The sequence below is a fragment of the Cyprinodon variegatus genome, unplaced genomic scaffold, assembly GCF_000732505.1.
Source record: "Cyprinodon variegatus isolate N-32 unplaced genomic scaffold, C_variegatus-1.0 Scaffold819, whole genome shotgun sequence".
NCBI lineage: Eukaryota > Metazoa > Chordata > Actinopteri > Cyprinodontiformes > Cyprinodontidae > Cyprinodon > Cyprinodon variegatus.
In genome coordinates, this window is record NW_015151272.1 from 172,042 (window position 1) to 183,567 (window position 11,526).

The 11,526-nt window shown below is 35.4% G+C and overlaps 1 protein-coding gene across 2 annotated transcripts in view; it reads right to left on the reverse strand.

Moving 5' to 3' along the window:
* Positions 1-4,178, reverse strand: part of ssr1 (signal sequence receptor, alpha) — a 12,507-nt gene extending 8,329 nt beyond the window's left edge. For both annotated transcript variants that reach the window (XM_015396773.1, XM_015396772.1), the window contains exons 1-3: positions 4,016-4,178; positions 818-951; positions 539-632 (exon numbers count right to left, since the gene is read on the reverse strand). In XM_015396773.1, coding sequence (XP_015252259.1) covers positions 539-632; positions 818-951; positions 4,016-4,085 — 298 coding nt within the window. In that variant the 5' untranslated portion in view covers positions 4,086-4,178. The remainder of the gene's footprint in view (positions 1-538; positions 633-817; positions 952-4,015) is intronic.
* Between the last annotated feature and the right edge of the window lie 7,348 nt (positions 4,179-11,526).

The window sequence follows — 11,526 nt, forward strand, 5'->3', positions numbered from 1 at the left end:
TTTCTTTTTTAGAAATTTTCTAAATTTTAGGACAAAATCGTCTGATAAAGAGCCAGAAAGATTTGACATTTACATATGATTTCCCTAAAACTTTAAATATGAAATGACTACATACTGTTCAATAAATGATACGTGTTTTTAATTAAGAGTAATTTTCATTTCAATGTGTTTTATTGGAGGCATCCATGTTTGTCAAAGAACACTACTGCCACCTGCTGGTTTGTGACTCAACGGTGCGGTTGATCAAGTCCCAGTGCTGTATCTGGTGTTTGTCACAACGCGCCATTATCCAAGTCATCTTGAAAACATTCGTCTTTGAAATGTTTGCGATACATTCCGTTTTTTCTTTGGCCAGAAGTTGGAGGCAAATCTTCCCTCTTTAAGTTTTTTTTTTTTTTTACTGATTAATGCTAAATTCACAGCGAACGTATTAGTTTCAGGTATAAATAATGATCCATTGATCATTCCTTGCTGACTGGACTTTTCTTTTAAACCAGAACTGTGCTGAAGAGAGGAAACAGGGAGGAGAACCAATCACCTTCTCCCTTAACGAACAGGATGGTGGTGTCAGCGTTGGGAGAAGCCTTCACCTCCCCAACCAACGCTTCCTCCTCTTCATCTTTTTCTTCCGTCTGAGCAGAAAACAGGAAATAAAAGTCAGAATCAAAGCTGATAAAATGAGAAGCATCAACAAAACGCTTCAACATCATCTGGATAAAAGATCTAAAAAGGTTCTGCTGAATCCACCAGCAGACCTACAGGGTCGGATAAACTGATCTGGTTTCAGCCAGCTCTGTTGATCCTTTCAGCTCCTCACCAGTTCTGTGTTTTCATCGTCTTCAACTTCAGCTTCGTCATCCTCATCTTCGGCCGTCGCATCGTCCACAACATCTTCCTCCACAGCCTCAGCCTCCTCATCCTCGGTCATATCCTGGGCGCTGACCCCGGGTCCTGATGAACATAGACAGGATTGTTACTACCTTAACCTAGAACACAGCAGCAGCTGGGGATTGGTTCATTTCATCGATTGCCTCCATTAATCGGTTAAACAGTTGGAGCTCTAATCTAACACAGATCAAGGGTCCAGCACCAACATCAGGACATTAAACATACGACTTTCTGCTTGTTTAACAGAGAAATAAACCCAAATGTTCACGTTGTTTTGCTAATAAAGCTCTTTGTGCCGAGCAGATTTTAACGCACACAGAGACAGATTTGACGGTTGCAGAGGCTATGAGTCAGAAGCATAAATTAGCCTTAACGCTATGGTGAATACTGCAGCAGACGGATGAAATGAAAAGATGTTCTCTGCTTCATTATAACTGATGGGAGACAAACAGACAAAAACAGACCTGCTGTCAGCAAAAATGACCTCATTTTAACCCTTTATAGGGGAAGTTACCATTTTTTATCACTTGTATAACCATTACAAATGGAGGTTAGAGCAGCAATTATATAAAAATAAAAAGAAATACATAAACCTTTTGCATTCAAGATATAAAAAAAAAAGCTTTTTTTCCCCCACAACTCCTCAAGTGTAAAAGTTTTAGTGTTACCTGGTTTAATTTTGTAAGTAGTCTTCAGGGAACCTTTGGCAATCCAATTAACCGATTAATCAAAAAAGACAATCAACAGATTAATCGATTTAGAAAATAATCATTAGTTGTACCCCTATATTTTAAGAACTTTTGTTATTTTTCAAATGGCCATTTCTAGCTTTTACATTGACATAAATTTGTGCCATACTTTATGTTACAAAGGTCTTGTCCTGTCCTCCAAAAGCACTCATGGCTCTAAGTTTTTATTTTCAAAGTATTTCACTGAGTTCCCTAAAAAGGGTTTGAGGGCTGTTCGGATCTTAGGGTGTTAATTACGACCAAACTGAGATGCACGCCAAGGAAACAGTGTTGGATAAAAGCTGGAAAAATCTGATTAAATGTTTTCCAAGAAGTCATGAAATCAAAATGTATCACAACAGACACCTGATCATTATCAATAGAAACTACATCCCATAAAATGTTCAATAGTTTCACTAAACTGATCATGAACCTCGTGGTCAAGGGTGTAACTTTATAATGACAGTTGGTGGGGGGCGCTCTAAGGATGGTGGCCGATGGACCTACAGTTACTCAACCCGAATGCTTTCAATAGGGTTTATATTTTCCAAAAATGAGCTCAAACATATATTTATTGAACGCTTTACCATTGTTAAGAACACAAGAGAACCACAATACACTGATATTTATGTTTATAGGTAGTTAGACAGATGCCTGCCTTTAGTGCATTATATATATAGGGCCCAAAAACATTAATGTATAAAAAAATTATGAATAACAGCCGATATCTGATATCAATATATCCTGCATCACTAGTATGGACACTTCACTTCCATTCATCAATGCATGGCTTCCCTTTGAGCTGCATCAGTGATTATCCTCCTTTAAAAGCAGCAGAATCTAATTTAGAAATTTGTTCCATATGTCATTGACAGCCAAAGTCTATTTATTGAACCTTATATTTCAAAAATCATTTATACACTGATTGTTATTATTTGTGCTTTAATTCTTGCAGGTTTCTTAGATTTTAATTTTATGTCTGTGTCCTGTGAGTCTGGCCGTCTCTGGGTTGAAATAAACACAGATTCTAATAAAATAAACTAAACACTGTGGCACTGCTGGGGTCAGGTTTGTAAATACGGATAATTAAAGTCCCACCAGCTTCCTTAAAACCAGAGATTTTTACATTAAATGTCATTTACCCATCTTTAACAATTACATTCTGTGATGAACACTGATATATGACTAAAACCTAAAACTAGACAGTAATCTATGGTTTTATTTTTAGTATAAATCTGTTTTTCTTTTCTAGTAAAGTGTTGAAATGAGTTGATCACAGATGATTATTTGTGGATCCATCAACATTTAGGATGCCGGTCGTTCTGCTGATGCCTTTAACTTGATCTGGGATGATAAGGAATCGACCTGATCATTTGTAACTGGCCTGGTAAACGTTCTGTTCAATAAGTAAACCTTTTAAGTCACGTCCAAACTGGAAAAATAAACACAATCAACACAAATTTTCAATCATGATCCATATAATTATAAATTTTTCAGCATTCTGTCTCTGGGATGAAGTAAACAAACCCAAAATCTATGCCCATAATTTAACATATATATTACGAGATACATATAATCTACACAAAAAAACTACATTTGGTTATAATTATATCACAAGAAATAAGGGAAAAAATTCAGCTAAAAAACCAACAATGCATTTCCCTTTTTCATTTTTAGCATCACAACCTAAAGTGTCATTTTAAAACACGTGACTTTAATCATTGAATATTGAGAAGCCTTCTAGTACAATATCCTCCATTTTATCCTTAATCTCAAGTCAAACCGGATGTTTATTTCAACATCCCTCACACAGCTATGTTAGTAAGTTTAAACTAAATCACTTCCTAAGATGTTGGTCTAGAAAAACCAAAGTTCTCACTCATTAATTTTAACCTAAACACTTTGAGTTTATTTCATTAAATGAGCTGATCAGCATAAAACTATCCAGTATTGAAGGGGTCCAGACTTTTAACAGAGTTAGCTAGTTTTAACTGTTACTATGAGCATTTAATACATTTATTAACTTAATACATTTATTTAGCATTGATGTAGATAATCAATTGTCTGAGAGGCGTTTCATAGAGAGTTTGCTCTCCTGCTAATGGCTAACAGTAAGGACACGTCAGTCTAACCAGGAGAACAAACTGCTCTCATTTTAGCTGAAACAAATACATTCAAACTAAAAACACCAACATTTAGGGTGTAATAAATGATTAAAAAGTGTTAAAAACATGTTTTTTTCAACAAAGATGTATTGTATATGTGAAAATGCCAGGCTTTGTTCCAGTAATAACCCAGCGCAAGGCCTAGCTCTCAGCAGCTAGCTATCAGCGATGCTAACAGCAGCATGCTAGCTGGTTTTCTTTCCGTTTCTCCACGCGGACACTTCAGACGCTCACCTTTGAGGAGGATGGTTACCGGGAAGGCTAACAGCAGGAGCAGCAGCAGTTTAGGTAGAAATTTCATCATTTTCAAGTCAGAGTCAGTGGCTTCTCATTCAGTGTCGGTCAAACTGCAAGGCTGAAGCGCCTCCCTGCCACCTAACTTCTTCTGAGGCGGTAGAGGAAGCTGACCGGGTTGGTGATGGCTATGTGCTGCCCCCTACTGTTCACTGGCTTTATTACAGCATGGCTGCAATGAGCAGCTCAAATGTTTGTAAAAATTATTATGTTATTCTTGTTGCGTAGGTTACGTTTTTTGCGTAGTTTATTGGAATATACTGCAGGTGCCATTGATTGATGTTTTTTTATTCATCACATGTGGCTATATGAGCGTTTAAGAAGGTGCTTGTACTTTGAAGAAAAACAGTCTCATTGGAATCTGCCTTTTTTGTATACCATATTTAAAAAAATGAATTATTGTAGCAATGAATTTTAAACACAGTTTTTTTTTTAACATATTGAATCCCTTGTATAGAATTTTTATCTGGTAAAGAAATTGCCTGCAAAAAATTATGTTGCAAAATATTTAGCTGCAAAACAATTCAGTTGCAGCTGAATTTTTTGCAGGCGATTTTTCACCAGATAAAAAAAATCTTTGTAAGGAATTTAATGTGTAAAAAAATTCAGTGTTTAAAATTCAGGGCTATAAAAGTCCAGTTTTTAAAATACGAAAGGCAGATTTCAATGAGACAGGTTTCCTTCCATAAATAACACTGTTTTTCTTCCCTACTTGTAGGCTAGACTATTTTATTCAGTGTTAGGATCATGTTCTATTATTACTACTTAACTAGTACTTCATAACTTTTTTTTTTATTCTTTTGTTTTCTCAGTTAGGGCTATCTAGCTGTTTTTACAAAAGGAATAGTATGGTATAGATGGATACCTGGTTCTGATGGCGTTACAAATTTTTCAGTAAGTCAATACCAACTCAATACTAAATCATTCAGCTTTATGGTCTCTGATGATTCAGTCTACTATAGATTACATGCATATTGATGCTGAAACAACTAGTGCTTTATTATCCACATTAATGTATCATTAAACCTCCCAGATTACCAGGAGTAACTTCAAGATGAAACAGGTTGATTTGGACTTTGTCTTCAGGAATGTGGGCGCTGATGTGGTTTGTCGGGATAAAGGGAGATCGACCAAAAAGCAGCTCTCTATTTGAATGGATCAGACTATGTTCTAAACCTCACCCAGAGCTGAACAGGCTAGTGGTCCTACAGGGCACATGCTCGGTGGGCCGACGCATATTTTTGGCCCTGAGGCTGTCATAATTTAAACAAAAATGTATCTAACATTACTGGGTTTTATTATATTTGTTTATAATATACAATATATCAAATTCTCAAATGATAATCTAATCAGAAGATTTAAAAATGAATTAAATCCTCAACTAGTTATACATAAAACATTTATTTCAGCTGACTTGTTTTAGCCATAAATGTACAAGATACAAACACCTGCATTTATATTCTAATGAGAAATCTTGCATGAATTAAGATTTATTGTCACCAGCATCACGTCATGACCTGGCCACTATCCTGCAAGAAGAATGGCTTAAAATCCCTCTGACCACTGAGCAGGACTTGTATATGTTATTCCCAAGACAAATTGACGCTGTATTGGCCGCAAAAGGAGGCCCTACACCATACTAATGAATTATTGTGGTCTAAAACCAGGTGTTTCAGTTTCATTGTCCAACGCCCGTATATCGGTCTCCGCCAGTCACGTGACTTTTGTTGCTAAGACGCCATTTTAGGTGTAAAAGGTGTAGTGTAAACAACCGCAGCATAGCTAAACGAAGGACTAAAGGCCTGTTTACATNTGGCTCTAAGTTTTTATTTTCAAAGTATTTCACTGAGTTCCCTAAAAAGGGTTTGAGGGCTGTTCGGATCTTAGGGTGTTAATTACGACCAAACTGAGATGCACGCCAAGGAAACAGTGTTGGATAAAAGCTGGAAAAATCTGATTAAATGTTTTCCAAGAAGTCATGAAATCAAAATGTATCACAACAGACACCTGATCATTATCAATAGAAACTACATCCCATAAAATGTTCAATAGTTTCACTAAACTGATCATGAACCTCGTGGTCAAGGGTGTAACTTTATAATGACAGTTGGTGGGGGGCGCTCTAAGGATGGTGGCCGATGGACCTACAGTTACTCAACCCGAATGCTTTCAATAGGGTTTATATTTTCCAAAAATGAGCTCAAACATATATTTATTGAACGCTTTACCATTGTTAAGAACACAAGAGAACCACAATACACTGATATTTATGTTTATAGGTAGTTAGACAGATGCCTGCCTTTAGTGCATTATATATATAGGGCCCAAAAACATTAATGTATAAAAAAATTATGAATAACAGCCGATATCTGATATCAATATATCCTGCATCACTAGTATGGACACTTCACTTCCATTCATCAATGCATGGCTTCCCTTTGAGCTGCATCAGTGATTATCCTCCTTTAAAAGCAGCAGAATCTAATTTAGAAATTTGTTCCATATGTCATTGACAGCCAAAGTCTATTTATTGAACCTTATATTTCAAAAATCATTTATACACTGATTGTTATTATTTGTGCTTTAATTCTTGCAGGTTTCTTAGATTTTAATTTTATGTCTGTGTCCTGTGAGTCTGGCCGTCTCTGGGTTGAAATAAACACAGATTCTAATAAAATAAACTAAACACTGTGGCACTGCTGGGGTCAGGTTTGTAAATACGGATAATTAAAGTCCCACCAGCTTCCTTAAAACCAGAGATTTTTACATTAAATGTCATTTACCCATCTTTAACAATTACATTCTGTGATGAACACTGATATATGACTAAAACCTAAAACTAGACAGTAATCTATGGTTTTATTTTTAGTATAAATCTGTTTTTCTTTTCTAGTAAAGTGTTGAAATGAGTTGATCACAGATGATTATTTGTGGATCCATCAACATTTAGGATGCCGGTCGTTCTGCTGATGCCTTTAACTTGATCTGGGATGATAAGGAATCGACCTGATCATTTGTAACTGGCCTGGTAAACGTTCTGTTCAATAAGTAAACCTTTTAAGTCACGTCCAAACTGGAAAAATAAACACAATCAACACAAATTTTCAATCATGATCCATATAATTATAAATTTTTCAGCATTCTGTCTCTGGGATGAAGTAAACAAACCCAAAATCTATGCCCATAATTTAACATATATATTACGAGATACATATAATCTACACAAAAAAACTACATTTGGTTATAATTATATCACAAGAAATAAGGGAAAAAATTCAGCTAAAAAACCAACAATGCATTTCCCTTTTTCATTTTTAGCATCACAACCTAAAGTGTCATTTTAAAACACGTGACTTTAATCATTGAATATTGAGAAGCCTTCTAGTACAATATCCTCCATTTTATCCTTAATCTCAAGTCAAACCGGATGTTTATTTCAACATCCCTCACACAGCTATGTTAGTAAGTTTAAACTAAATCACTTCCTAAGATGTTGGTCTAGAAAAACCAAAGTTCTCACTCATTAATTTTAACCTAAACACTTTGAGTTTATTTCATTAAATGAGCTGATCAGCATAAAACTATCCAGTATTGAAGGGGTCCAGACTTTTAACAGAGTTAGCTAGTTTTAACTGTTACTATGAGCATTTAATACATTTATTAACTTAATACATTTATTTAGCATTGATGTAGATAATCAATTGTCTGAGAGGCGTTTCATAGAGAGTTTGCTCTCCTGCTAATGGCTAACAGTAAGGACACGTCAGTCTAACCAGGAGAACAAACTGCTCTCATTTTAGCTGAAACAAATACATTCAAACTAAAAACACCAACATTTAGGGTGTAATAAATGATTAAAAAGTGTTAAAAACATGTTTTTTTCAACAAAGATGTATTGTATATGTGAAAATGCCAGGCTTTGTTCCAGTAATAACCCAGCGCAAGGCCTAGCTCTCAGCAGCTAGCTATCAGCGATGCTAACAGCAGCATGCTAGCTGGTTTTCTTTCCGTTTCTCCACGCGGACACTTCAGACGCTCACCTTTGAGGAGGATGGTTACCGGGAAGGCTAACAGCAGGAGCAGCAGCAGTTTAGGTAGAAATTTCATCATTTTCAAGTCAGAGTCAGTGGCTTCTCATTCAGTGTCGGTCAAACTGCAAGGCTGAAGCGCCTCCCTGCCACCTAACTTCTTCTGAGGCGGTAGAGGAAGCTGACCGGGTTGGTGATGGCTATGTGCTGCCCCCTACTGTTCACTGGCTTTATTACAGCATGGCTGCAATGAGCAGCTCAAATGTTTGTAAAAATTATTATGTTATTCTTGTTGCGTAGGTTACGTTTTTTGCGTAGTTTATTGGAATATACTGCAGGTGCCATTGATTGATGTTTTTTTATTCATCACATGTGGCTATATGAGCGTTTAAGAAGGTGCTTGTACTTTGAAGAAAAACAGTCTCATTGGAATCTGCCTTTTTTGTATACCATATTTAAAAAAATGAATTATTGTAGCAATGAATTTTAAACACAGTTTTTTTTTTAACATATTGAATCCCTTGTATAGAATTTTTATCTGGTAAAGAAATTGCCTGCAAAAAATTATGTTGCAAAATATTTAGCTGCAAAACAATTCAGTTGCAGCTGAATTTTTTGCAGGCGATTTTTCACCAGATAAAAAAAATCTTTGTAAGGAATTTAATGTGTAAAAAAATTCAGTGTTTAAAATTCAGGGCTATAAAAGTCCAGTTTTTAAAATACGAAAGGCAGATTTCAATGAGACAGGTTTTCTTCCATAAATAACACTGTTTTTCTTCTCTACTTGTAGTCTAGTCTATTTTATTCAGTGTTAGGATCATGTTCTATTATTACTACTTAACTAGTACTTCATAACTTTATCTACTGTAAATATCAGAATTTGGTTTCTTCTGTATGTATACCGGTATGTATTACATATATTGTTATAGTTTCTATTTTGGTTTTTACAACATTAGAAATTGCCCACAACTTTGTTTGATTAAATATTTTTGAAATAAGAAATCAGATGATATGATCATTTACTCAATACTCAAACAGTCTTTTTACAAAAGGGTTTTATTTTTAACCTTTATTTATTTCTTTTGCTATATATTTACTTCTGAAACCTCCTAACATGCATAGATGTCCTCTAATGTGCTGCATGTCTCCCTATAACATATAACCAATCATGATGGGCCGCCACAACCAAAAATCCCAGGGCGTTTTAATGGCCACAGTCCAAATCTTCATCAATGGTCTTTAAATATGTATCATAACTGAAAGCACCACATCCTTCATACAAGTGGATAAAGTGAGTTTTCTTTAGCTTTACTGATCCAATGAGGAGCTGATGACTTCCTTTGGAGCTTTTCAGGACATTTCCCATTGGGAGAAGCCAACAGGGACTCATCTAATCTGGGATTGACCAGAATGAGCTGGAGGATGTTGCTATGGAGATGGATGCGGTTCCTCTGTGACCCGTGGATGGAAAGAAGAGCCAGTTGATGGTTCAAAACACAAACAATAAGTAGTTTGTGGAAATTATTATCTGCCAAATATGAATTTAAGTGAAACTGAATAATCTAACAAGAATAAAATACCTAAACACCAAAATTCCTGATAAAAATAATTAACATATTTTTAAACTTTTTATTATCAAGAAGAAATGGATCATACACCTCATAAGAATGAGGTCTCTGTTAATTTTTATGATTTTATTTCTCTTACATGAAACGGTTAACATAAAAACTAAAACAGAGTGATTGATCATTCCAAATAAAATCTAAATAATCTGATTATAACCCGTGTTAACATACAGACTATTAATGAAAAACGAATAATACAGAGAAGGCATCAGAAGCCTAGAAATCCTCCAAGCAAAAAAAAAAACAAGACAAAGAAAACTTGAAGTGCCTTTTCCAAAAATCAACACACAGATATTCATCAAATGCAGCTTTTCCAGAACTCCAATCATTATAAACCCTCTCCAGTCAGAATGATGCTTTTATTCTGGATACGACTGGATGCATTCAGCACCGCAAAACAACAACAGCCCCAAAAATACGACTTAACTGCAGACAAATTCAAATATTCATGTTCAAAGTCGGGTGTGAAAATATGCTGAGATGTACAGAAATGTTTTTCAGTTTCCTCACAGTCTGGGCAGCTTTAAGTCCACAAAAACAAATATTAAAATCCAACCATCTTCACGTAAAAAGGTTAATAATAATAATAATAAAATATTTCCAAATCACAGGATAGACTGATTGTCTAGATTCTCTGGAGAAATTATTCCACACAGAAATGACTAAAGAAACAATAATCCATCATCAAACTAACTCAGGATAAACATCCTCCCATCAAATCATCATATAAAATAATAGTAAAAAGACTTTTGTTTATTAATTTATCTTTCTTCATATTAAAGTTGACAGTGATATTCTGCTCTGCAATTTATTGCTTCATGCTTAATATTGAACTTTTTTAAAAATCTATAAATGAACCAAAAAAGCTTTAATTCCCAAAACTGTATAAAGGGGTTAACCGACTGATTGGCCAGCTGATCGTTCAGTCTGATTGGCCGACGCTTCGATGTGAATCCATCTTATCCTCTGGTGTTATAATTCTTCTGTAAAGGTCTGAAACTCACCATCTGTTGATGCTATAAACTTTGCTTTTATATCTCAGAGCATTTATTTGAGAAGTTTTCATTGTCTCTTGGGAATTTTAACTGATAGCGTCAGATATAAAAAAAATCAATATAATGGTCAAAATCATAATCAGTATGTCAGGCTTGTCCAGATTATTAATCTGTGATCAGCCTGCAGCCCTAAAATGACCTGAATGAGTCATGTTTATTGGGTGTGACTAAATCTACTGTTGATCCTGAAATGCTTCATTATGGCTCATTTTATTCCTCACCATCAAATAACCACACAATTGCATATTCAGTTTGTCTGGATGTCATTAAGAGAAAAAAAGCTCATTCTGTTGAACCCTAAAGACAAAAAATGCACTAAAATAAATCCTCAGACAGTTTTAATGAAAGACAGCTTCGGAAATTTGGTTCATGGTCAGCTGATTGGTTAATCATAAAGACTCGATCTAACTAAACTGTGATAAAACTCTTCAGTTCACTGTAACGTCTGTTTAACTGCAGCCAACCTGATTATAATGCCACCTTTAATGGCCCTCATTGCAAAGTTGTATTTAAAGTAGCAGAAGCTCAACGAAAGTATTGAAATCCAACAAAACATTTCCCCGTATTATACCAACCTATTTGTGGGACAATTATTGCCCCCCCATGCTGTCAAAACTCCAGTATCTATGATGGTCCTCCCAAAGCCCCCATGGTTTTATTGTCTAGAGGCAGCTTTAGGTAGGAAGTGTACTGGAACATCTAGAGGTGTCTCCTGCCCTTGCTCTGTTTTCTGCTCTGTCTTC